Source organism: Mesoplodon bidens (genome assembly GCF_964165515.1).
Source record: "Mesoplodon bidens genome assembly, chromosome: 15".
Taxonomy (NCBI): Eukaryota; Metazoa; Chordata; class Mammalia; order Artiodactyla; family Ziphiidae; genus Mesoplodon; species Mesoplodon bidens.
In genome coordinates this window covers 84980410-85007714 of record NC_138171.1, presented here as the reverse complement: position 1 = coordinate 85007714, position 27305 = coordinate 84980410, and the positions used below count along the sequence as shown (strand labels likewise).

The window sequence follows — 27305 nt, the reverse complement described above, 5'->3', positions numbered from 1 at the left end:
GGCTTCTGGCGTGTCGCTAACAACCTTTGCAGGTCCTTGGCTTGTAGCAGAAGCATCAGTCAGACCCCTACCTTCCTCTTCACGTGGCCTCCCCACTGTGTTCCTGTGTCCAAACTTCCCCCTTTTAGAAGAACCCAGTCATACTGGATTAGGGCCCACCCTCATGACCTCATCTTAACTAATTACGTCTGCAAAGACCCTATTTCCAAATAAGGTCGCATTCTGAGATACTGAGGATTAGGCCTTGAAGGTATGAATGATGAGGGGACCCAGTTCAACACATAACCGTAGGTGAGAAACCACGTAAGTAATTGCAGTACCTGTGAAACCGCCAGCAGTAGAAATCACAGCTATGTTCACATCATGTGCCAGCTGTGCAGAGGTTTCCCAGGATCGTTCGTACTCATCACGGCGTTGAAATTATGGTCGTCTGCAGACCCTGCTTGACCTTCTTATCAAAAGCGTTCATGAAGAAGCGAAAACGTCTTGAGTTCCCTGGGACAAGGGTGTCACCTCAGTGCACGTCTCTCCACCACATCTTCCAAGGACCACGTAGCTTAACAAGGGTGCAAAGAAAACCCACGTGATCCAGACCTTCTGAGTACCCAGGAGACGGACGTGACTGTGAACTTGCGGTTACTGCTAGGCATTTATGAGCATCACCGATATAACTGGTTTCCTTTTCAGTTTTATTTTATGCATGAAAACCATTCTGAGATGGGGTCCTTCAGAGTCAGCAGGTTGCCAGAGGGTCCACGGCACCAAGAAAAGATTAGGAAGCCTTGCTCTAGAGGACACGCACCCAAGACTCCCGGCTTGTCGTTTCCTTCTACCTGAAGGCTTGTCTCCCTGACAAGAGTTAAAGATCCCAGTGGACACGTGGCTATAAAAGGGCCACACGAGGCACCCTTGAGGCGATGGAAATGCTGTGGATGTGTTACCGACCAGGGTTCTTGGCTTCCTTCCTCAGTAGAAATCGATCAGAGGCCAGACAGGAAATTCAGGCAAGGCTTTATTGGGCTTTATTGGCTTTATTGCTGCAGCAGGGGGGTGCGAGAACGAGCAACAGCTTCCCTTGCTTGCTCACTCCCTGACGGGGGCGGGGCAGGGGGTGGAGTGAGCTTGTTCCTTACATGGGGTGAGGGTAGGGGTGTATCCAGGAGTCGGGCCAGAGGGGAGGCTTAGGTGTTTTGCCCACCTCTTAGGTGGTGTTGTTTGCAGGGGGCATGCTCAGTACCCTGCTTTTGCTCCCAACCCCCTGCTTTTGCTCCAGTCTCTTCAGAAGTGGCCGTTGGGTTTTCGGGTCTCTGTATCTTTTGGGTCCAGAATTTGTCCCAACTGGGCATGCACGTAGTGATTTTTAGTCTCGTACAGTTTCTTTGGTTTTTGTTTCTCGAGGAGAGACGTGTCCAGGTGCAAGCATCGCAGCAAAGGGTCCCGTCAGGACTGTGTCAACATCAGTTTCCCGGCTGAGCTGTACTGTAGTTTCCCAGCATGACCCCCTTGCGGGGGAACGGGGGGTTGGAACACTGGATAAAGGACACGTGGGATGCCTGTGCTATTTCCCATAGCTGCATGGGAACCTACAATTATCTCAAAATAAAAAGCTTAGCTTAAATTTTTTTTTAAAATCTCCACGGATGGTCGCCTCCCCCTGGTCAGTCAGGTGCACCGTCTCTCTGAAACGAGCACCTTCGTGTCAGTGATCGGCCTGCGGGGAACGGAACTCCCCACCAGCCAGACGCAGGCACGCGGGCCTGGGATCTTAGCCCTAGTGAGCACCCGAGGCCGCCCCAGGGTGGGGAGGGTGGGTTCTCAGGCTCCCTGGGGAGCTGGTTCATTTCCCCTTGCGCTGTGACTGCTCATCCATCTGCTGTGATGCAGGAAACGGGGTGCTTGGTGGTTACAAGTGCAGCTTCAGGGAGTCTGGAAGGGACGTCACCCCACACCCGAGGGCCTCACCCAGACACGAGTCCTCTGCCGGCAGCTGGCGGTCTGGCTCCCCGGGTCACTACCAGAAGCTGGAAGCTGACCCACGGGGACCAAGACACGCCAGGAAACTGACCTGGAGGACGCTGTCGTTTTCAGCGAGCCCCGAAGATTCTGCTTCACTTTCTCAACATTGCAAAGCAGGTTGCCAGCGATTTCGACTGGGCCAGAGCAGGCTGCCGGCCTCACCGTCCAGCCACTGAAAGTTGAGGGAGACGCCCTCTCCCCGCCGCCCTCCCCCCTTAACGGAGGCCTGCAGCTGCTTGGAGTCAGATGAAAAGCATTTACGGATTGTCCGTATTTAAACACCTTGCCAGTACCCTGGGCTTTGGATCTCAGCTGTCATCTAGTACAGGCCTCATGACACAGAACAGTAAATGCTGCAGCATCTCACTCTCGCCCCGAAGCTCCTTGGCGACACCCTCTCCAGGCAGGGCAGTGGTGTCTGAAGGGAGCCTGGTAGTGGTGCTGGGCCCTGGAGGGGTAGTTTTTTTTTTTTTTTTTTTTTTTTTTTTTTTTTTTTTTTTTTTTTTTTTTTTTTTTGCTGTACGCGGGCCTCTCACTGCTGTGGCCTCTCCCGTTGCGGAGCACAGGCTCCGGACACACAGGCTCCGCGGCCATGGCTCGCGGGCCCAGCCGCTGCGCGGCATGTGGGATCTTCCGGGATAGGGGCACGAACCCGTGTCCCCTGCATCGGCAGGCGGACTCTCAACCACTGCGCCACCAGGGAAGCCCAAGGAGGGGTAGTTTTTAATAGGGGGCCACCCGGCTTCCCGTCACCACGGGCGTCTGGAAAGACTGAGCCACTTTGTTGGGTGGCCCTGGGGGCCGCAGGCTGCCTGCCATCTCCCCACCAGGCCTCATCTCCATCTTGCCCTTGGAAGGCATGGAGCTTGTCCGCTTGGCTGGCGCGGGGAGGGTGGCCAGCAGGCTCCAGCGGCCCGGGCAGGTGGCCCTGCAGCCTTGTGCATCTTCACTTGAACCCCTGCAAATTCTGCTGATGCCCTAACATGAAAACACCGAACTGAACAGCAGCTGGTGACATTCACGTGGGACTAGGACACACACCCCCCCTCACTCCTGGAGAAGGGCGGTCAGCGAGTGTGGACGCGGCCCCAGACGCCACAGGACAGCCTTGCCGAAGGTGCGTGTCTCTGGTTGGGCGAAGGTTTCTTCCCAGTTGGTGTTGCTAAGCTCCCAGGAAGGCGATGGAAACTATGCAGGGGCATATGCAGATGATTTATTTACACAAATTGTCCCGAGGCATTTTACTGTATAGATCAGGAAACCTAATTTACATATTTACACAATAGACCAGAATGGCACTAAAGGAACTATAAATATATTTTCCTCTCCACAGCAGCCGTGAAATACATATTTAGGATGTACCCAACGCAAGGCAGACATTGTGTTGCTCTTTTCACGAGTAATGTATTTAGCCCAGAGAGGAGAGGGGGTCAGATGGAGCAGGGCCCCTGTCCCCATGGGCCCCTGTCCCCATGGGCCCCTCCCTGCCCACTTGCGGTCCTCCTGGGGCCCCCCAGGCCCCTCCCCACTCTTTTTGTCCACTTCTGATCTTTGCCCGCGGGACTTTTCAACGGAACAAAGGAAAACAATCAGTGCTTTTCAGAAGGTTTAAAATCCATGGAAGTTGCCAAGTCAGCGTCCTCAGCCCGAGGGCTGCGGCTGCAGTTCTGACTCTGTCCCTGGCCTGCGTTCACTTCTTCTCTCCTTCACGACCCCAAGTTGACAGCCTGTCGGGCTCTGCAGCCGTTTCTCTCTGGGCTGGGTCCTGGTCCTGGGCCATCCTTTGCATTTCGACGTTCATCTCACTGGTGTCCTACCTTCAACGAGGATCGGATAACATACAATTATTTTATCATCAGATGTATTTAGCCTCAGGTGTAAGCCCCACCTGTTTCAGCTCAATTTCCGACCCAGCCCAGTTACACCAAGAGAAATGGCAGCGTTTAGGACATAAGCAGCTACCAGGCTCAGAGCTGCAAAGCCGACGTCATGGCGCTGGTTACGTGAGTTAGTGGAACCAGAACCTTTGGGCCGTGAATGACAGTTTCATTCAGCGTGGAGACCCTGCTGGGTTGTCCACGAGCTCAAACGTCTTTCTTGGCGTCTGCCTTGAAACCTGCCACAGACATACGCTTCTGGGCGTCGGCAGGGTAAGTGGAGCGCAGACCCTGGGATTCGGGAGGACAGTGTCCCTGCTTCCCTGTTACAAGGGCACGGCCGGGAGCAGATGTGCCTGGGCGGCAAGGTGCTGGCCCCGCAGGAGAGAAGCTGCCTCGCGCCAAGCGCCAGAAACAAGTGCGGTCGGGGCAGCGACCCGTGTGGACTGGAGGCGCTTGCTATCCTGGAGGATATTCAGTATTAGCCGTTCTCCTTTTTTAGTAAACAAATGCTGCCATAGGGCAGCTAGGACCGAGAGCTTATATCTTTAAAGGAAAACCAGCCAGTGGGGCGCACGTGCGTGTGTGGACCCTCACGCAGCTTTCCTTCCGAGCCCGGCAGGGATGGAGGTGTGTGACCGGAGTTCGGCTTATCGAGCCGCATTCTGCCACGTGTATTTCTCCACGGCTCCCCCGCCTTCATACCTCGAGGTGGCGTCTTCCCAGCAGTGTCACAGTAAGGGGAGGCCAGGAAGGTGCTGGGCGTCCAAGAAGGGGACCCAAGCCTGGCAAGATGCCACGGACACCCCGCCACAGACATCAGGAGGCCCCGGCCTGAAGGTCGACGTGTCTCCCAGGAAGGTCGAAGTCCTGGCACCGCCCGCAGGGCTGGTCCTCAGGCCTCTGGCATTGGCCATCCAGAGATGTGGCTTTGGGAAACGAGTGACTGCCCTCCTCGGGCCAATCACGAGTTCCCCACACGAGGGTGATGTAGGGGTAGGAGCGCCCCCAGTGGGGAGGGAAAGCAGGCTGGGGTCTGCTGAGCACCCGGCGGGGTGGCCTCGCCTGGGGTCTGACAGCCGGCTGAATGCATCCCCAGAAAAACACAAGGGCCCGCACTCCCCTCAAGTATTGATTGAGAATGTAAATCCAGGCCCGGGGATTATCCTGGCGTGTGGAAAATCAGTTGCACAAATCTCATTATGTTTAATAGTTCTCTAATGTTATTTTTCCCCCTAATTTGTAGACATACTTTTCTCCATCAATGATTTATTGAGATATTTAACAACATAATACAAGCGAGGAAAGCAATCCACAGAGGAGAGACAGAGTGGAGGCCTCGGCAGCCGCCAGGGTTTTCTGCCCACCGTGATCGCGGTGTGAATATGCGTGTGGATAAATAGCCCAGGGAATCACAAGTGGAGCCTAACATGCTGAGTGTGCTAATTTTGGAAAGGCGGAATTAAGCAGAATGAAAGTGCGAACTTCCTTCAGAAGGAAATTCTCTTGGTATGACTCCTCCCCTCGCAGCGTTTTTCAATGTAAAGTCAATCGTGTGTTGAGATTCTGTATCAGTATTTTTAAATGTTTTTATGGAAACCTCACATAATTCCTGGAGCTATGACAGATTGCTTAAAATAAACTGTGGAGTTTAGGTGACAGGAGAGGCAGGGGAAGTAATTCTTTTTCTTCAGTAGCAGGAAAGCATTACAGAAACATTAGTGTAAAAGACATCCAGAGAACCCACTGCAGCAGTGTTCAAGCCTGCTGCAGATGGTCTGGGAATGCCTTTCACACTCTTAGGTCCCTTAATTTCAATGGTTTTAAGCAGTATCCAGTTTACAAGAGTCTGTATTTTTTCCTTCAGTCTCTTTCACAGCATAAAATTATCTGTCTTTTTAGAGGGAAAACATTGCACAATTTATTCAATGCTTAAAGCCCTTGGCACAGTGACTTGCTCATAGTAAGTGCTAAATAAAATGGTGGTGGTTATTATTTCTGAAAGCTCCCTGTGCCAGGCCCTGTGAAAGGCTGTGGGGGCACAAAGATGCATGGATGGATGGATGATGGATGGATGGGTAGATGGAGGGATGGATGGAAGGAGGAAAGGGAAGGGAAGGGAAGGAGTAAGGAAGGGGTGATGAATCATGTCAACTGATATTTATTGAACTCCTGAAAAATTCAAGAGCCCAGTGGTGCACACAGACAGGTAAATGTAAAGAAGTGTTCTGGAGGCCCCTGGGCAGAAGCTGCCGTCTCTTCCTGGAGTGTAGGAGTGGGTCAAGGCTGGCCTCAAAAAGATGAATCTGAAAGGGTGCGACGACCTTATTGATTTTCCTCCATCACCCCCCTGCCCCAGAGACTTATAAACAGCTCACTGAGAACAGGAATCTCACCTGATCCCCTGCTGGCTGGAACAGGGCCTGACCAAAGAGGGAGCACTTCAGTATTTGTGGATCGAATGCGTGGGTGAGTGAGAGGGGGTGGAGGGGGAGGATGCCTGCCGCCACACGGGGACAGGGACGCCAGGCAGAGGGAGTGGCTCGTGCAGAGGAAACGCCCCCTCCGTGCCTGTTATTCCCCGAGCATTCTTGCCAAACCAGAAATAAATCACATATGACAATCATGAGTGTAAACCTTAATATGTTTAGAAGGAAAAGAAAGGCTTAAGCTATGACTTGCCATTTGGACATTATTAGTGGTAATGGGTCACTTGGTGAGAAACTACTATAAATGTGAATATTTAGAAATAAATCATCATCTTACTCCCTTTTTGCCTGTACAGAGATTTATGCCTTGAAAGTCTCATTCACATCCATTCCTTCATTAACCTGTGACTACAAGGACTTAATCGGTGCAAACTCGAAACCCTACACAAATACAACTTACACACTAGCGATCTCTTTCTGGTTACTGTGGGGTTGACCCTCTCAAACATATCTGGTGTTCCAAGGTGTGTGATAAGGTTGGTTTCCAGATAACCCCCCGCCCCCCGTAAAGCTGTCTGCACATATGCATGCATATTCAAATGTGCATGGAGATTCCTCTCCAGATCTCCTGCTGTTTTTAAAAGATCACAAACCTGTGCCTATAAAAGAATTTATAATTCATGAAGGAGCACTATTTCAAATGAACATTTTGGGCCCTGAGCCCACTTTTTACTGAAAGACCTCCTTAGAGATTGGATTTATATTTTATTTTGCAAACACTCACGGAGTGTACTGCTTACTAAGCACTTTATCAGTATTAACTTGTTTAACCCTTGCAACACACCTGTGATGTAGATGCCCTTTGTTGTCACCGTTTCACAGATGAGGCACAGAGAGGTTAAGTACTCTCCCTAAGGTCACACAGCTAATGTGCGGTGAGGCAGTCTTCACACCAAGGCTGTCTAGCTTCTTCCTTTCTCTCTGCACCTGATTTTCTGGCTTTAATTTCAATTTTATTAATGTTTTCCTACATGTCAGGACTTAAAGAAATTCAATATGTATTTTCATTGTGGTAAAATACATAACATACAATTTACCATTTTAACCATTTTTAGGTGTACAGTTCAGTAGCATTAAGTATATCCACGTCGTTGCACAACCATCACCACCACCCACCTCCAGAACTTGTCCATCTTCCCAAACTGAAACTCTGTCGCCGTCAAACCCTAACCCCTATCCCCCTCCCCCTCCCCCTGGCGCCCACCCTGCTACTTTCTGTCTCTATGAATTTGCTCTAGGGACCTCCTATAAGTGGAATCATACGGTATTTATCCTTTTTGTTTCTGACTTACCTCACTGAGCACCCTGTCCTTGGGTTCACCCATGTTGTAGCAGGTGTCAGAGTTTCCTTCCTTTTTAAGGCTGAAACATATTTCATTGTATGGATGGACCCCCTTTTCTTTATCCATTCTTGTGTTGGACATTTGCGTTGCCTCCACCTTCTGGCTACTGTGAATAATGCTCTATGAACATAGATGTGTCGGTGTCTGTTCAAAATTCAGTCTATTTTTTAAAATGTGTACCTGTATTCGGTAGCACCTGGGCATAGATTAAATAGCTACTGGTCTTAGGGCAGGTTTGATGCTGCAGCGCCTCCAAAGGATGCTCAGACTCGAGGGCGGCACTTGGGGAGTTCGGTTCGGCAGGTTAAGGCAGGGTCCCCAGGTGAGGGAACCAGGCCCCGGCAGGGTTGTCCCAGAGCACGTGCACCCCCATGCCAGTTGCCACTCGGCGCCTTCACCCCACGAGAGCACGCGACCCGTTACCGATTATGGAAACTTGCGCCGGGCACACTGCAGCGACCGCCCCAGGCGGTGGGGACAGCGTGACAGCATGACTGCAAGGCTGGCAGCCGGCTGGCAAGAGAGGCTTCGTTCATGGACGTACACACACGACCACACGGGAAACAGAGGGCTAGTGGGAAGCAGCCGCAGAGCACGGGGAGATCGGCTCGGTGCTCTGTGTACACCTGGAGGGGTGGGACAGGGAGGGTGGGAGGGAGACGCAAGAGGGAGGAGATGTGGGGATGTATGTATATGTATAACTGATTCACTTTGTTATAAAGCAGAAACTAACACACCACTGTAAAGCAACTATACTCCAATAAAGATGTAAAAAAAAAAAAGAGGCGTTCAAAGTTTTTTCTTTGACCCGCCGGCTGGATTGTCGTTTCCAGTTAGAAAGCAGTGGGACTGAGAACTCAGGTCAGCAGCTGGTGCACGCAGGCGCCACTGGGCCAGCGGGTGTCCTCGGTGAGCCTGAAAGGTGGGCTTAGGGGCACGCAGCAGGAGGTGGTCGGTGGGCAGCCGGAACCCTCCACTGAAGGTGAGATCCAGTCAGAAACCAGAGGCCGGAGAGCACTGGGGAAAATGCTTCCGCCCAGCTTGCAGCCTTAGCGGAGTCCAGTCACCAGGGGGAGGCCCCTCTCCCGCCTGTGCCCCCGGCCCCACAGCTCCCCCAGCCTCAGGCTCACATCCGTACCCCGGGGAGGGAGCTGAGGGCAGGGTGGGCATCCATGCGCAGGCGCCCTGACCTCTGCTCTCTCTGCCCCGCAGATGAAGGCCTGTGGGACATGTTTGTGAAGGACATTCCACGGGGCGCCACATCCTACACCGCCAGCCTGGACAAGCTCAGGCAAGGAGTGACCTACGAGTTCCGGGTGGTGGCCGTGAACCAGGTGGGCTACGGGGAGCCCAGCAGCCCCCCCGCTGCCGTGTCAGGTAGGAGCCCTGCCCAGGAATCCCGGGGCGATGCCCCTCCTTCGGGGGCAGGGAGGGTGACCTGGAGCCACGGTGACGGAAGGAGGACCGGCGCGCGCCTCCCGAGGAGCTGGGAGGACGGCACGGGCCCCGCGCGCTCCGCACTCCCGACCACGCTGTGCTCCAGCCGTTCTGAATTCTCATCTCTCCCTGAGCGCTGGAGCCACCAGCTCCAGCCGGGCGGGGTCCCCCCGGGGAGGAGGCTTCCCAGGCAAAGTGGAGCCCAAGACCCTCCACGAGGGGACGCGTCCTCATCATGGAGCCATGGGCCGGTCTTGAAAAGCAAAGATCGCCCCCAGCAGCCACCGGGGAGTGTGTTAGCCCTTGACACGTGGTCGTGTCCGACGGGGACCCCGGCGAGCCCTGCGCCTGAAGTGGGAGGTGCCAGCCCCCCGCCCTGCTCTGGGTGGAGCAGCAGACACGGGGGAGGCCAGGCTCCCTTTCCCAGAGCTCGAGTGTCAGTGGAGACAAACACTGTGCTCACCAGTGACGTGGCAAGGGGTGTAACAGCTGGGGGTCAAAGTGACTGCCTGAAAATCAGGAAGGGCTTCCCAGAGGAGGGAGCCTGGGTCTGGGTCTTGAAGGGTGCAGGGGGACGGCTGCAGGGAAGGGAGAGCCTGGGACGAGGCAGAGGAAGTAGCAGGTGAGGAGCCCGGTGAGGACCAGCTGGTGGGGAGGGGAGGGCAGGTGAGGCTGGTCCCAGGCGCGCGTGAGAAGCGGGTCTCCACCCCGCCTGCACCTTAGGGTCACCCCTCGGGAATGCCTAGAAAACAGCCACGCAGGGCCCCACCCTGGACAGCAACTGCATCTCTGGGGGCACAGGTCTGGGCTTGATGATTGTTTAGCTCCGCAGCGGTCCTTACATGCAGCCAAGATTGTGAGCCGGGCTGTAGAGGGGTTGAGTGAGGGCTGGCCACTGGAGGTGATCTGGAGAAGGGAGCAGGCCAAGTCCGGGCCAGAAGCCACGAGAGCCTTCCTTCCCATCAAGACAAATATGTTTCCCTTGCCTGCAGTCACATTTGTCCAAGCTGCTGACTGCACTTGTTTAAATTGAAAGCATCCTTCATCCTTTCCCTGTCGTGAGTCTGGAGGAAGGGTAGCGTCTTGGGCGCTCAGGCCCCTGGTCTCGGAGCAACGTGAATCCCAGGGGCGCTCAGTGAGAGGGGCTGCAGGATGGACCCGGGCACCACTCGCTTGTTTAACGAACAGTACGTAGAAAAGTCAAATTTTCCTCGCTTCCTTCATCTTTATTAAGAAAACTGTAAACACACCCCAAAGTAGAGAGAATAGAATAAGGAACCCCCAGCACCCATCACCCCAGTTCAGCAATTCAAGATATGCCTCCCTTGGTCCATGAACAAGAAATCATTAGAAAGCAATTCCAAATGCTCAGAGCTTTTAATTCCGCACACGCGGAGCCAGTGGCAAAGGCTAGTTCCTACGTAAGCACGCGGATCCCGGCCCTTGAGGTCATGGGGCACCGTGGCTGGACCGTTCCTCTGAAATCCGTTGCATCCCCACGCTGGCCTTGGCTGCCAGCTGGTCAGCAGTCCACTCATCTCATGGTTTCGAGAAGCCAGCAGGCCGTCACCTGCCGGCACCCCTCAGGCCCCGCTGTGCAGACCGGGGGTGGGGAGCCCGACTCGGGGCCGGAGTCCCGTAGCCCAGCCCAGGCCTTTCTGCCCAGGCCCGCTCTGCGCCATGGCCCAGCGGTTGGGTTGGACATGTTGGCCTTATTCGATGGGAGGCCTAATGTACAGCCTGAAATCCAGCTCATGTATTTTGGATTTAAAGTGGTGTCATCTGTCAGGCCTCCCTGTGCTGTTACATGATCCAGAGCAGACGCCCCCCTCGTTCCCAGGGTGCACACGCTTCGCATCCATCCAGTGAGGTATTTACAATAAGGGAGAGGTCTTTTCTGGGGGTTTCTGCTCCTGGGAGCCAGACCTTGGGCTCCACCTGTAACGGGCTTCCTGTTCCATCCCTCACGTCCGACGCCCCGAAACAGGGAAGCTCGTGGAAGGCACGAGTGGGACCCCGGGCCGTCCGACACCTACCGAGAAGCAATTCCCATTTTTCTCGTCTTAGTAAACAGAATAAAACATGAGGAAGACGATCCTTCTTCAAAGCAACTTTCAAGTGAAACCTTTTTTGTTCGTTCTGGGAAAACGTTATCTAAGGGGGGCCCGTTGTTCGGCTCAGTTTTGCTGGAGGATCGAAATAAATAAAACACAGCCCAGCCTCCGGGGCTGGGGGCCCTGATGCAGCGGAGGAGGCCGACAGGTAGTCAGGCAGGCCCACCCAGCCGGAGGTTGCGAGCAGAGGTTTCTGGGCAGGTGTGGAAGGGTCCGGCGCTCGGCACGGGCAGGGCTCGGGTCGCGGGGTTCCCAGGCTTAGACCGACCACACCCCGAGGCCAGTAGGGGCATCACTGAGGCCTTTTAGGAGGGGCCGACTTCCCACCTGAGAACGCTCTCTGTGATGTCAAGGGTTTGAGCACAACGGGAAGAGGCGACACAGTTGAGCAGTGGTTCCGGTGGCCTGGGCGGCAGTGGTGGCCCAGGGGGGTGGCAGCGGGGATGGAGGTGGCCAGGGGACTTGGGGGCTGTCTGGGAGGGAAGCCCTGGCACTGCGAGAGACGAGCAAACCCGGGCGCTTTTGTTCCTCCCTCCCTTTAACCCAGACGACATTTGTAAGCAGATGAAATTGAGAGAATATAAGCACGATGGCCAGGGTCCAGGACAGTGAAGTCTCTGGGGTGGGAGCGGGGGGTAGGGGGGGTGACAGGACCCTGGGCCCAAAAGAGACGGTGGAACCAGAGCCTTGTCTCTGGGTCGGTCTGCCGGTGACAACCCAGACCAGGCAGGGGTTTCGCCCTCCCCGTGCCCGGGGCTGCCCCTCGAGTCCTCCCCTCCCCCGCGCTCGGCAGGGACTGAGCTTCTGTCCCACGTGACCGAGTCCGTGTGCCGTGTCGCCCTTCAGCTCAGGTGGAGAGCCCGTTCTACGAGCAGTGGTGGTTCCTCCTGGTGATGGCGCTGTCCAGCCTGCTTGTCATCCTGCTGGTGGTGTTCACCCTGGTCCTGCACGGCCAGAACAAGAAGTACGGGAGCTGCGGCCCAGGTGGGACGGCGCCTGCCTTTCCCCGTCTCCCCACGGGGGAGCTCTGTGGAGCTGAAACGTGTGGGGCTTCCCTCCTGGATCCGGGGTGCCCACATCCACATTCCATTTCATTCGATAAAACAGGCACCGCAGACACCCCTTCGGAGGCAGCGGGTGCAGGGAAACAGGCGCTCTGGACCTCGGCCACCAGAGTCTGTCCGAGCTCTGCCCTCAAGCGGGCCGTGTGTCCTTTGGGTCATTTGGCCTCTGTGAGTCTGTTTCCTCATCTGCACGGTTGCTCAAATGCAGGAGTATTTTGTTAAGTGATGACTAGAAAGTGGAAAGCGTTAAACAGATGGAAAATCGCACTTTTCAGTGTCATGAGAACAGTGAGTGGGGCACGTCTCAGGCATCCGGTGTGGCTCGGGGATGGTACAGAATCGTGTCTGTGGCCCAGCCCTCCTCACTAACACAGGGGGAGTACCTGCCTTAGGTCCCGCGTCGCAGCTCTGAGCCCTCTGTGGGCCGGGTCCCCGGTGTTCCCAGCACAGCCTGGCGTGGCGTATGGTAGGTGCTTAGTAAGCGTCCGTTGCTAAAGGAATCACCATCATTAGAGAAATGGACAAACTTGGGCAAAGCCGACCACAAAAGGGCACATACAGTGTGACTCCGTTTACAGGAAGGTCAGGAGCAACCTAATGAATGGATGTTTCTAGAAGGCAGGATGGTGGGTGTTCTTAGTGGAGAAGTATAAGGAGCGAAGGTCCGTGAGGGAACCTCACGGGGTGCCGGGAACACTCTGATACCTCTGTGCAGCGGGGGCCCGCAGATCCCCCGACCCCAGCCCCCCGCACCATTGTCACGGCACCAAAAGGGTTCATAAAACCGGGCACCTAAAGTGCCTGCCATTTGCTTTTGTAATATTAAGCCATTCATCCCTCCAAGAAAGGATTTATTTTTTTCTGTATAAATTCACTTCTAACAAGTGTTCGTAAATCAGATTTTTATTCCTACGGGTTTACAGTGTAGGAGTGGCATGTCATTTTACTGAGTTAATGCTATTACAGAATCCTAGGTCTGGCGCAGAGAAAATCTCCCCGCTTTCACTTTTCTTCTCCATCTGGGAAACAGACCTGAAAAGTCCGATCTGACCTGCAGCTTCTGATACTCAGCCTCCCCCTGGAGCATTAATTTAACGTCATCATTGAAGCCCAGGGGGGAGAAAAAAAGAAAAGAAACACTTGTCTACCAGAACGTTTCCCTGCATGCCCAGGAGACACACAGGACCTAAACCTTTGCTGCTGCAGCCTTGTTCTAACCCTGCTGCTCATGCTGCCTTGTACGACGTCAGTCCCCTTCTGATAACAGTCTCCAACTGCTCTCCTCCCATCAACCCAAATCCCTACTCGCAAGCAGCTTCATCTTTCATTCACCACTCTCTGTGTTCTGCTGGCTTTTCCCCGTTGCACACGAGGAAAACATTAAGGTGAGGTGAGGGCTGTGGGATCCCCAGCAGAGAGGACCCTTGTGGTTTAGAAAGGCTGATGAATTTTACAGACACACATGGAGCCCCTGGTGTGTGCTCGGGCAGCATCCCAGGGGCTGGGATGTAACTAAGAGCGTAATTGTGTGAGCATAACTGGGTCTGTGCTCCAAGAGTTTATAGTCTGTTAAGGAAGACAGACAGACGACCGCAGGGAACAAGCCAGCGCAGGAAAAATGCAGACGTGGTGACGGCACCATGGAGAGAAAAAACACAGGGCGAAGACTTCAGGGTCCGAATGTTCTCTCTGGTCTCACGACCCTTGAGCTGTGATCTGAAGGAGGGGGTGAGTGATAAGTCACGAAGATGGCTGGGGGAGGGGCTCCCAAGGTGGGGGAGGGAAAAGGGGGGTAGACCAACCTGAGCAGAGGGACAGCTGTGAGGACACCAACTCTCATGCCAAACGAGGTCAGAGCCACCAGGACCTCTTCGTGTCCTCGGGTTACTTGTAACTTTGGCCGGCTAATGTATTTTAGAATATGTTTTGATATGTATTTATAGACTTGTTTTAAGTGGTTTTCAGTTACATTCACAGACACGTGTGACCATCATCACCACAGTCAGGTTTGGAGCATTTTCATGACCACAGAAAGAAGCCCTGCACCCTTTAGTTATCACCCCTTATACAGTTACTCTCCACTTACTGTTTTGTTCTGTGACTGTGAGCCTTTTATTTTGAAATCTATTGAATATTTAATTTCCTCAATGGTTTAAAAAGTTCACGTATTCTGAGTACTCTTTAATAAAATACTGATCAAAGTACTTGTATTTTGGTGTCAAGCAGAATAAACACCCAAATACTAACGTCATTTTGCTGCAGGGTTGACATGCAGCCTTCCTCCGCAGCCTGACTCTGCCTGCCTGGCTGGCTGACGCAGGCCGGCCCGGCCCTGGGCTCCGTCCAGCAGGCCATCGGGCAGCAACTTACTGAAGCATCTGTGCTCGTTTCCCCACCCGGCTTTAGGTAAGAGCATCTCCAACATGGAGGAGTCCGTGACCCTGGACAACGGGGGATTTGCCACCTTGGAGCTCAGCAGCCGCCACCTCAACGTGAAGAACACCTTCTCGAAGAAGAACGGGACCAGGTAGGGCTGCAACAGCTCCAGCCCCCCGTGCTGCCTGCACCTGAGGACCCGCTCGGCCGGGCCCATGCCCACGGGCCCCCCAGTGGGGTAGCGCCGAGCCGGGGGTGGGGAGTTAGGGATGTTTTAAAGACATTTCCAGAGTTGGAAAAAGAGGGCAGGTCTCAGGTGCAGCGACGTGGTCTCGTGAGATCTCCTGGCCCCAGATGGGGCAGGCGTCATGCGAAGCTGCAGGGGGACTGCGAATTGTTTGCATTGGGGGCCAAAATGGTGCCGGAGGCGGCGGATTTCTCCCACTCAGCTTCGAAGCAGGCCAGAGGGTGGGTCGGGAGGCCTCAGTGGGGGGGTAACTGGTGTCCCCGTCCCGCCCAGGTCCCCGCCTCGGCCCAGCCCCGGCGGGCTACACTACTCAGATGAGGACATCTGCAACAAGTACAACGGTTCCGCGCTGACTGAGGGCGGGACCCTCAAGGAGAAGTCGGGGGACGCGACGGAGTCTGAGGTGGGTGCCTGTTACGCGGGGCCCCCGCCAGGGGCCCTGCGACCGCACGGGGCAGGCAGAGCCGGGGACAAGCGGCTCCCCTGCCCGGACGAGGAGGGTCCTCGCTCGTCTCTGGCCCCCAGGTCCCTGGCTCGAGGCTGGCTCCTAGGTCAGTCGCTCCCCCAAAGTGGACGCCGATCCGCAAACCATCCTCGTTCCATTTTGTTTTCAGAAAGAGACCCGGAGTTTTCTGGAGGTCACCGTGGAACTTGGTGGCCTCTAGACCCCGGCTGGGTAAGGGGGGCCCCAAGCCTGCCCAACTGGTACCACTGGGGACCCCCGCCCCGGGTGGTGGCTTCCCCTCCCGCCTGCCTCCCTGCTTGCTTCCCTGTGCTGAAGAGGGGACTTTGGTTACAGCGTCGCTGGGTCAGTTAACAGGGTCAGGTGAGCAGGACGGGAGCCCTGGGGCCAGGGAGACCAGGGAGACCCTGCCCCGAGGGGCTGTCCGCCTCCAGCTGAGACCCCCGGGACTCTGCCCTGCCCGTCCCAGGCCTCCTTCGCGCCTGGGCACTCTCCGTGGAGCTGAGTGAGCCCTGGGTGAGGCCTCCGTCGGGGGTGGGCGGGAGGCGTTCCCTGGAGGCAGCCGTGGCGGCGTCCCCGGGAGGGGCTCCGCTTCCCCCACAAGCGCCCCAGTCAGTCTCTCACGTTCATGAACAAAACCGGTTGAAGCAGCCGGTAGAGAGCTGGGGCCCGGTCAGTCCCAGACTGCTTGGTTTCAGAGGTGCTGAGCCTTGACAGGGATGAAATACACCAAGCTCTTTGATGGACACGCAGGCCCGCTCCACCCCTTGGCATTCATACTCTAAATCAATATTTAATCTAAAATAATTCTCACCTTCATTCTGATCTGAATTTAGGCCTTATTGAGCCCTGAGGCTCAAAAAAATGGCTTCTTTTAAATTGTGGCTTATGTATGAGGTCACAGTGGGACCGGGACAGCAGGGGGATGGCAGGGTGGCACCAGCTCGCTCTGTCGGCCTCACGTGCTCTGTTGACAAGGACGCCGGGCCCCCCTCCCCGTCTGTACCGCAGCCATGGGCGCGGGGAAAACAGCAAGCAGCACTGCACATGTTCAGAAGGAACATTTGTCTACAGTTGAGGCGCTTTAGATTTTCAGGTGAAAAGCTGCAGACACTGACCTGCCTCCTCCTGATAAGGACGCCGCAGCTTGTACCAAAAGCAGCACGTTGGGAAGGGGCAGGTCCGCCGTCCAGCACGTTCTGGGTCAGCAATTAGAGACAGTCACCAGCGCCTGCCTTGATGTGTCCTGGATTCCTGGGCCTGCTGCGCTTAGACCGTCAGGCCTCGTGGATGGTGTTCACAGTGACCGGGCATCAGCTCTGCGGGCTGCGTGCTTCACGGCTCCGCGCGTGCTGAGCACTGACTGAGCGCCTGCTCTGGGCCGGGCACGCTCGTTCTACGCTCACACCAGCCCTGTGAGGTAGAGCGGTTCTCGTCCTTGTTCACACCACAAGCCTGAGGCCAAGGTCGTTCCACATGCAGGTGCTGAGGCTGGACACACAGCCCCACCCCACGAATGTGTCCAGAGCTTACTGACCCCCACCCTCACCCTCTCCCACAGCCCAACTCCCAGGCACCTGTGGCCATTCCCAGTGCTGCCAGGACTGGATTCATCAATTCTGGACTCTGTTCATGAAAGCATTCTCAGAATGGGTTGATAGGAGGCATTCAGTCTGTTTCTCCTCTCACACATGCGGGTGTTTTGAGATTCAGATTTCAGCTGATTTGCATGGAGGATTATTAAATGCGTACAGCCACTGAGCTAGGCATATACACACATGCATATGTGCAGACGTACATGCATTCCTAAGTACATACACGTGTACACATGTGGAGGAAGAAGGCAGGGAGGGAGGAGGGGAGAGGGACGTGGAATCCACAGTACGTCCTGCAAGGAGGTTGTTCAGATCCTCACGTAATAGATCAGAGAGCCAAGGCTTGACGAGGCTTTTTGTGTGTGTGTGTGTGTGTGTGTGTGGTGCGCGGGCCTCTCACTGGTGTGGCCTCTCCCGTTGCGGAGCATAGGCTCCGGATGCGCAGGCTCAGCGGCCATGGCTCACGGGCCCAGCCGCTCCGCGGCATGTGGGATCCTCCCGGACCGGGGCACGAACCCGTGTCCCCTGCATCGGCAGGCGGACTCTCCACCACTGCGCCACCAGGGAAGCCCTTGACGAGGCTTTTGAACGTCTTCCCCAGACGCACACTGATGGGCCTCGGGCTCGCAGCTCCATCTCTCCTGCCAGACCTGCTGTGCAGAGCTGAGCTGACGTAGCCCTGGGATGTGTGGCTGAGCGAAGGAGGGGCCTTGGCAAGCCCTGTGCCTGGAGGAAGGGGTTCCTTCTATGATTCCCACAGATGCTTTTTGGGTCCTAATGCTTTTTGGTTCAAGAAAGTTGATCAAAGGTGTGGATGCTCTCTCCACCCAGGATTTTCACCTTGAATCTGGGGCTCCAGCCCCCGCCCCGAAGCCTGTGGTAGTCGCCTCCAGCGAAGGCCCCATGGAGTCCGGGCTAAGAACTCGCATGTCTGGGCTCTCTGTCTGCTCCTGGGTTCTCAGGTAGATAGGGTGAGGCCCATCTTTCTTCCAGAATTATGTGCTCTATAATCTTGCTGGGTCCCGACTTTGACCCTTATGATTTGGGAGAATTGTAGGCAGATGCATGGGATCCCAACAGAGGGATCTTGGAAGTGCCAGCTCCAATGGGAACATTTCCTTTGAACCACATCTTTTAAACAACCAGATTGAGATGTAATTCACATACCACACAAGTCACCCATTCACCATATTGGTTATTTAGGTGTGTGTGTTTTAGTTTCCTCAGATTTATGAGCTTCTCAAATCTTCTTCTGTTACTGATTTTTAATTTTATTCCATTGTGGTCAAAGAACACACTTTGTATATTTTCAATCCTTTCAAATTTATTGATTCTTGTTTTATGGCATAGCATCTGGTCTGTGCTGCAAGAATTCACTTGAAAAGGGTGTGTTGCTCTGCTGTTGCTGTGTGGTGAGTTTTGTGTGTGTCTATTATGCCTGGTTGATTTACAGTGCTGTTCAAGTCTTCCACACTCTTGATCTCCTGCCATCTGCTGCATTGAAGTCTCCAACTATTATTGTTAACATTGTCTATTTCTCACTTCATTTCTGTCTGTTTTAATCTCATGTATTTGCAGGCTCTGTTTTTAGGTGCATATATGTTTATAACTGTTGTATCTTCGTGATGGATAGACCCTTTTTATTAGTACAGAGTGTCCCTCTTTTTCTCTAGTAACAATTTTGTCTTAAAGTCTATTTGGTCTGATATTAGTACAGCCAACTCCAATTCTCTTTTGGTTCCTATTCACATAGTGTATCATTTCCATCCTTTCACTTTCAACCTATTTGAATCTTTGGATCTAAAATGTGTCTCTTGCACGCAGCATATAGTTGGATCATGTTATTTTATTCATTCTGCCAATCTCTACCTGTTCACCAGGTTGTTTAATCCATTCACATTTAATGTAATTACTGCTAAGGCAGAATTTACCTCTGCCATTTTGGTGTTTGCCTTCTATAAGTCTCATATCTCTATTTCTCTATTTTTCCTTCGCTGTCATCTTCTCTTTTGAGTGGATATTTTCTAGTGTACCATTTTAACTCCCTTGTTTTGCTTTTACTATATATTTTTTCAGTTATTGTTTATAGTGATTGCCCTAGTATCAGTATTTGCTTCAGATTTATACTAAATCTCTATATTTCTAGATAGATCTATTCCCTCCTCCCCTCTTTGTGTTATTATTATACATATTACATCCATATATGTGGCAAACCCAAGAATGCATTTTTATAGGTATCATTTGATAGAATTTTGTGTCTTTTCAAGAAGTTGAGAGAAGAAAGGTGAGCAAGTATCTATTTAGAGTTTATCATTTTAACCTTTTTATTTACTATTTCTGGTTCTCTTCATTTCTTTATGCCTCTTTGCACAGCTATTGTTAAGTATGTTACATTTCTATATATTATAGGCCCAACAATACAATTATATACATATTATTTTATGAAATTGCTATTTAAATCAGATAAGAGAAGAAAGGAGAACAAATAGGTAATTATACTGCCTTTTGTAATTCCCTATGTGATTACCTTTGTCGGTACTTTTTGTTTTTTCATGTGGATTTGAATTACTCTGTGGTGTCACTTGCTTTCAACCTGACAATCTTCCTTTAGTGTTTCCTGTGAGGCAGGTCAGCTAGCAATGAATTTTTCGGGTTTTGTTTATCTCAGTATATCTTTATTTCACCTTCATTTTGAAAATAGTTTGTTGACTATAAGATTCTTGGTTGACAGTTTTCTTTCAGCACTTTGAATGTGTGACCCCATCGTCTTCTGTCCTCCATTTTTTCTGATTAGAAGTCAGCTGTTCATATTATTTGAGTTCTGTCATTCTGGGTAAGTCATGTTTCTCTTGCTGACTTCAAGAGTTTCTTTTTGTCTTTGTCTTTCAGAATGTTAACTATGATGTGTCTGGGTGTGAATCTTGTTCCATTTATCTTACTTGTGGTTTATTGAGCTTGTCAGGTGTGTTGACTTTTTTTTTTTTTACCAAATTTGGGATGTTTTCAGTCATTATTGCGTCCAGTGTTTTCTCTGCTTCCTTCTTGCTCTTCTCACCCTGGTTCTCTCACTATGCTTCTGTTGGTTCACTCCGTGCGTTCTCACAGTTGTCAGGTGCTCTGTTCGTTTTCTTTTCTTATTCTTTTTTCTGTTTGTTTTTTAGATTGCATAATCTCTACCATTCTGTCTTCAAGTGCACTGAGGCTTTCCTCTGTCAGCTCAAATCTACCACTGAGTCCCCCTGGTGAATTTTTAAATTTTGGTGATGGTATTTTTCAACTCCAGAACTTCTCATTAGGTTCTTTTTAAGTCATTTCTGTCTCTTTATTGATATTCTCTACTTGGTGTGGTAGTGTCAGCATACTTTAATTCTTTACACATGGTCTCCTTCAGTTCTTTGTTAAAGTCCCCTACCATGATGGTGTTACTGTCAATTTCCCCTTTTATGGCTGTTAGCATTTGCCTTATGTATTGAGGTGCTCCTAGGTTGGGTGCATAAATATTTACAATTGTTATATCTTCTTCTTGGATCGATCCCTTGATCATTATGTAGTGTCCTTCTTTGTCTCTTGTAATGGTCTTTATTTTAAAGTCTATTTTGTCTGATATGAGAATTGCTACTCCAGCTTTCTTTTGATTTCCATTTGCATGGAATATCTTTTTCCATCCCCTCACCTTCAGTCTGTATGCATCCCTAGGTCTGAAGTGGGTCTCTTGTAGACAGCATATATACAAGTCTTGTTTTTGTATCCATTCAGCCATTCTGTGTCTTTTGGTGGGAGCATTTAATCCATTTACATTTAACGTAATTATTGATATGTATGTTCCTATTCCCATTTACTTAATTGTTTTGGGTTTGTTATTGTAGGTCTTTTCCTTCTGTTGTGTTTCTTGCCTAGAGAAGTTCCTTTAGCATTTGCTGTAAAGCTGGTTTGGTGGTGCTGAACTCTCTCAGCTTTTGCTTGTCTGTAAAGGTTTTAATTTCTCCATCAAATCTGAATGAGATCCTTGCTGGGTAGAGTAATCTTGGTTGTAGGTTGTTCTCCTTCATCACTTTAAATATGTCCTGCCACTCCCTTCTGGCTTGCAGAGTTTCTGCTGAAAGATCAGCTGTTAACCTTATGGGGATTCCCTTGTGTGTTATTTGTTGTTTTTCCCTTGCTGCTTTTAATATTTTTTCTTTGTATTTAATTTTTGATAGTTTGATTAATATGTGTCTTGGAGTGTTTCTCCTTGGATTTATCCTGTATGGGATTCTCTGTGCTTCCTGGACTTGATTAACTATTTCCTTTCCCATATTAGGGAAGTTTTCAACTATAATCTCTTCAAATATTTTCTCAGTCCCTTTCTTTTTCTCTTCTTCTTCTGGGACCCCTATAATTCGAATGTTGGTGTGTTTAATGTTGTCCCAGAGGTCTCTGAGACTGTCCTCAGTTCTTTTCATTCTTTTTTCTTTCTTCTGCTCTGAAGTAGTTATTTCCACTATTTTATCTTCGAGATCACTTATCCGTTCTTCTGCCTCAGTTATTCTGCTATTGATCCCTTCTAGAGTATTTTTAATTTCATTTATTGTGTTGTTCATCACTGCTTGTTTCCTCTTTAGCTCTTCTAGGTCCTTGTTAAATGTTTCTTGCATTTTCTCTATTCTATTTCCAAGATTTTGGATCATCTTTACTATCATTATTCTGAATTCTTTTTCAGGTAGACTGCCTATTTCCTCTTCATTTGTTAGGTCTGGTGGGTTTTTACCTTGCTCCTTCACCTGCTGTGTGTTTTTCTGTCTTCTCATTTTGCTTAACTTACTGTGTTTGGGTCTCCTTTTTGTAGGGTGCAGGTTCGTAGTTCCCATTGTTTTTGGTGTCTGTCCCCAGTGGCTAAGGTTGGTTCAGTGGGTTGTGTAGGCTTCCTGGTGGAGGGGACTAGTGCCTGTGTTCTGGTGGATGAGGCTGGATCTTGTCTTTCTGGTGGGCAGGTCCATGTCTGGTGGTGTGTTTTGGGGCGTCTGTAGCCTTATTATGATTTTAGGCAGCCACTCTGCTAATGCGTGGGCTTGTGTTCCTGTCTTGCTAGTTGTTTGGCATAGGGTATCCAGCACTGTAGCTTGCTGGTCATTGAGTGAAGCTGGGTCTTGGCGTTGAGATGGAGATCTCTGGGAGATTTTCGCCATTTGATATTACGTGGAGCTGGAAGGTCTCTTGTGGACCAGTGTCCTAAAGTTGGCTCTCCCACCTCAGAGGCACAGCACTGACTCCTGGCTTGACCACCAAGAGCCTTTCATCCACAAGGCTCAGAATAAAAGGGAGAAAAAATAAGAAAGAAGGAAAGAAAGAAAGAAAGAAAGGGAGGGAGGGAGGAAGGAAGAAAGAAGTAGGATAAAATAAAATAAAGTTATTAAAAAATAAAAAATAATTATTAAGAAAAAAAAGCTTTTTAAGTAAAAAAAAAAAAAAAAAACCCAGACGGTCAGAACCCTAGGACAAATGGTGAAAGCAAAGCTATACAGACAAAATCTCACACAGAAGCATACACATTCATACTCACAAAAAGAGGAAAAGGGGAAGAAGTAATATATCTTGCTCCCAAAGTCCACCTCCTCAATTTGGGATGATTCGTTGTCTATTCAGGTATTCCACAGATGCAGGGTACATAAGTTGATTGTGGAGCTTTAATCCGCTGCTCCTGAGGCTGCTGGTAGAGATTTCCCTTTCTCTTCTTTGTTCGCACAGCTCCCGGGGTTCAGCTTCGGATTTGGCCCCGCCTCTGCGTGTAGGTCGCCGGAGGGCGTCTGTTCTTCGCTCAGACAGGACGGGGTTAAAGGAGCCGCTGATGCGGGGACTCTGGCTCACTCTGGCCGGAGGGAGGGAGGGGCACGGAGGCGGGGCGAGCCTGCGGCGTCAGACGCCGGCGTGACGTTGCACCAGCCCGAGGCGCAACGTGCGTTCTCCCGGGGAAGTTGTCCCTGATCCCGGGACCTTGGCAGTGGCGGGCTGCACAGGCTCCCCGGAAGGGGGGAGTGGACAGTGACCTGCGCTCGCACACAGGCTTCTTGGTGGCGGCAGCAGCAGCCTTAGCGTCTCACGCCCGTCTCTGAGGTCCGCGCTGTTAGCCGCAGCTCGCGTCCATCTCTGGAGCTCCTTTAAGCAGCGCTCTGAATCCCCTCTCCTCACTCACCAGGAAACAAAGAGGTAAGAAGAAGTCTCTTGCCTCTTCGGCAGCTCCATACTTTCCCCCGGACTCCCTCCCGGCCAGCCATGGTGCACTAACCCCTTCAGGCTGTGTTCACGCCGCCAACCCCAGTCCTCTCCCTGCGCTCCGACCGAAGCCCGAGCCTCAGCTCCCAGCCCCGCCCGCCCCGGCGCGTGAGCAGACGAGCCTCGGGCTGGTGAGTGCGGGTCGGCTCCGGTCCTCTGTGCGGGAATCTGTCCGCTTTGCCCTCCGCTCCCCTGTTGCTACGCTCTCCTCCGTGTCCCCGAAGCTTCCTCCCCTCCTCCACCCGCAGTCTCCGCCCCTGAAGGGCCTCCTAGTGTGTGGAAACCTTTCCTCCACGGCTCCCTCCCACTGGTGCAGGTCCCGGCCCTATTCTTTTGTCTGTGTTTATTCTTTTTTCTTTTGTCCTACCCAGGTACGTGGGGAGTTTCTTGCCTTTTGGGAGGTCTGAGGTCTTCTGCCAGCATTTAGTAGGTGTTCTGTAGGAGTTGTTCCACGTGCAGCTGTATTTCTGATGCATTTGTGGGGAGGAAGGTGATCTCCGCGTCTTACTCTTCCGCCATCTTCTCTCGAAAACCTCCTTCAGTTCTTTGAACATATTATAATAGCTACTTTCAAAGTCTTTGTCTGCCAATATTTGGGGCTCCCCAGAGGCTGCCTGCTTTTTTTCCTCTGTATGGATCACACTTTCCTGTTTTTGGAAAACAGCTCATTTTCGATAATATATTGTATCAGCTTAGAATACTGATATTCAACCCCCCTGGTTGTTGTCATTGTTGTTTGCTTATCTGCTTATTTGTTTAGTGACTTGCTGGACTAGTTCAGGGAAGTCCGTTTCTTCAGCAGTGTATACCCTCCTATGTCACCCCTCCGAGGTGCAGCCTTGGGCACACGTGCAGTTTCCCTGACAACCAGGGATGACAGGTCTTAGCCAGGGTCCCCTTGTCTCTTGTTCTTGCCTCCCCATTGAGATTCTGGATTGTTTACCACCACGGGTATCACACCCAGCTGTTAACCTCCACTACCTGCTAGCTCTATTATTTTTGACAATGCTCCAGGGTATAAATTACTCCATAGTTTGATCCAATTACAGCCCAGACCTTTTGCAGTGGCAGGATGTTGTTAACCTTTGAATTTTTCTCTGACCCCCAGAGGGCTCTCCTTAGCTGTCTCTTTGCCTGGTTCTCGCTGCTAAACTTCTGGCCGGTTTATTATTACTTCACTTGTCGCTATCATGGAGCTGCCAGCTTCCTCTCAATTTCTCACCCCTGTGGTCGCCATTGTTTCCAGCAATGCCCTTAGGCCTGCTCTGGCCCAAATACAGCCATTCCCCTCGGGCAGAGCAGGGGAGCTCTCCATTCGTAAGGACTGACTCTCCTCCTAGCAGGACCTCTGTGTCACAGCACCAAAGCTGGACTGGGGCCGACAGCCCTCTTCTCCATAGTGACCCACTTGCTGAACCAGTGGGGCGCTGGGTGGAGACGGTAGCCCCTGCTCTTCTGGGCAGTGTGGAACTTCTTCCGTACTAGCCAGCTGGGGTGGGGGCGGTCAGGGCTTAGTATTCGCGACCTGCTGTGCCGGGTGCACATCATCCAACCTCCCAGCGAAGACGGGGTGAGGAAAGGAAACCCAGTTCTCTTGGCCATACCTGCCTGGAATAGAGTCCTGCACTGTGGAGCTGGGGGTGGGCAGTTGGATGAGAGATGCCTGCAGCTTCCTGCTCCAGGTGAAACCAAATTGCTGGTCTAGGAGCTGGGTCTTCTTGGCCACATGTGCTCAGAGTGGAGCTTCTGTCACCCTGGGCTGAGGGGGAGGGGGAGCAGGTCATAGGTCAAGTGGCTCAGACTCTTGCTATTTTTAGTGATTTTAGATTTTCTGGAATAAGTCTTCCCCCCTTTGCTATTATGCCCTTGGCAGCAATTCCAGGGACTCTAAACGTTTATAATTTTCCCCAGTTAAGTCATTGTCCCACTAGGGAGAGGACCTGCTGGCTCCTCCGGCCATTCTGGAAGGATCTTTGTATTGATGATTGGTCGGCTGGGGCGGGGTCTCCTGACCTCCCTTCCTGCCCACCCGCTCCTCCAGAGCCAGAAACCCTATGAGGTCTTGGCCGGAAGAGCTCTTTTGCGAAGCTAACATTTCACTAAAAAAAAATAGTGATGCCATCCTTTTCTCCCAATTTTCAGAAATATTGCTCAAGTGAAAATTCTAAGAATCCGTTCACAGGTGCGCAACAACCTGACTGATCAGAGTTGCTCTGAATTAGCCCATCAGCGTCACATGACACGTGCTGTGGCTCTTTATGTCCCTCTGTTTAGAAATAGGAGGCTCTGTCTCCGTTTTATCGCACAGATGCTTATGAATTACATCAGGGCTACTGTTCAAATCGCATCTTAAAAATTGTTTTCGAAATCCAAAGAAACAGTTTTCAAGATCTCTCCTCCAACCAACTTAGAGCAACCCCCTCATGCTTAACTAATTCTCTAATAATATTTGAGTCTTTCATCTTGCCAATGCAGTACCCAAAGTGCTGAGATGATCTCTGTTAGCTGCTTGCCAGGCATCCAGGCACCTTTAGAAACTCTCACAGTCCGTCTGCCAGCACATCCAGTCACAGGCTGGCCTTCTGCGGTTTCCTGGGAAACCAACACACAACGCTATTTCATTATCACACAGGAAACTTAAAAAAAGACCCTGCAGTGTTTCCTTTTTGTCAATAAGTCTAAATCACTAAAATACATCCTCATTAAAAAATAATAATGTCATATAAACAATAAGCCGGGCAGGCAGCAGAAGGACGAATGGCATTTTAATTCAGTGCCTTCTTGTGAAGGCAAAGGCAAGACCTGAGCAGGAGCCAGGAGGCCCTCGCCCCGGGCCCCACCCTCGCCCCGCCCTCACCCCCACCCTCGTGTGTCATGAGACCTGGGTACGCTCTCACTCTCCCTAAACGAACAGCAAGAAGCTAAAGGAGCAGCTCTTTGTCTCTCCTCTCCTTTCTGCACGATGGTTTTGTTCTCTCACAGTGGCTTTTGGGACCACTTGGCTGGACCCGCAGCCCTGCCACTCAAGGCTGACAGCTGCCTAGCTTGGTCCCCACACGAAGCACTCTGCTCTTCCAGATGCAGTGGGGAAAATCCCAGGGCAGGTTCTGACTGGCTCAGCTTAAGCCACATGCCCACCCATTAGCCAGTCACTGCTTTCTGAGGGTCAAGCCCTTCAGCCCATGTCACAGGGAAAGGTGGGACAAGGGTCACTTGCTTCAAAGGGTCACAGTTCAGACACAAACCCTGGGACATCACTGTGAGCTGGACAGCCAATCCCGACTGTCTCCTGCCAGGCCCTCTTCTTAGTGCCCACATTTGTCACAGGCCTAGAGGACACTGAGATCTGTGGTTGAGAAAATGCATAATGACACATAGCTACTAAGAGGTCTCCAGTGAAACTACGTTTTGTTAATCACGTGAACATACACGTGAGTGTGGGACACGGGATGTGTTCATTCCCGAAGCAGCGCTGGACGTACTCTGAGAAGTGCTGGCTCCTGCAAGAGCTCAGAGCCCCCTTCCAGGCCGCCCCTCGGTGCCATCTGGTGACTGCGCACCCGGCTTCCCCACATCCTGAACAGCTGCAGGAGGGGGCACAAGGGTAGAAAGAGGGGAGAGAAGTGCTCCGCCCACACCCTGGGTGTGGGACGTGTTTATAAAACGAGGGACCGCCGCATATGATGGCCTCTCCATCACCAGAGAGACCTGGTGTGAGACCCACCCATCGAAGTGTCTCTAATCTTTTGTACAGCTGGGGTCGAACGCGGCCCCGAAGGGTCACTGAGAAGCCTCTGTCTCTGCCACCTGGGCTGCGACGCCAGAGCTGGGTCTGCCCCCACTCTGTCCCCAACCAGGATGACCCTGAGATGGTCACTCACTTCTGTGGGCCTCCATTCTCTCCAACACAAAGTGAGATGGAACCCAATCGCGACTTCTCACATTCGTCCTCATGTGGTTGGGACGGTGGGTGGGGAAGACCCCCAAACACTGAAGGGTGAAATCTTGAATCTTAACGTTCAGTCTTCAGATCAT

The 27305-nt window shown here is 51.9% G+C and overlaps 1 protein-coding gene across 1 annotated transcript in view; it reads left to right on the top strand.

Moving 5' to 3' along the window:
* The window catches only part of SDK1 (sidekick cell adhesion molecule 1), a gene marked incomplete at its 5' end in the record, with an annotated part of 840176 nt that overhangs the window by 808231 nt on the left and 4640 nt on the right, over positions 1 to 27305 (top strand). Inside the window, 4 exons of the mRNA XM_081255449.1 lie at positions 8938 to 9102; positions 12123 to 12260; positions 14747 to 14867; positions 15237 to 15366. Of these exons, the coding sequence (XP_081111575.1) occupies positions 8938 to 9102; positions 12123 to 12260; positions 14747 to 14867; positions 15237 to 15366 (554 nt within the window). The remainder of the gene's footprint in view (positions 1 to 8937; positions 9103 to 12122; positions 12261 to 14746; positions 14868 to 15236; positions 15367 to 27305) is intronic.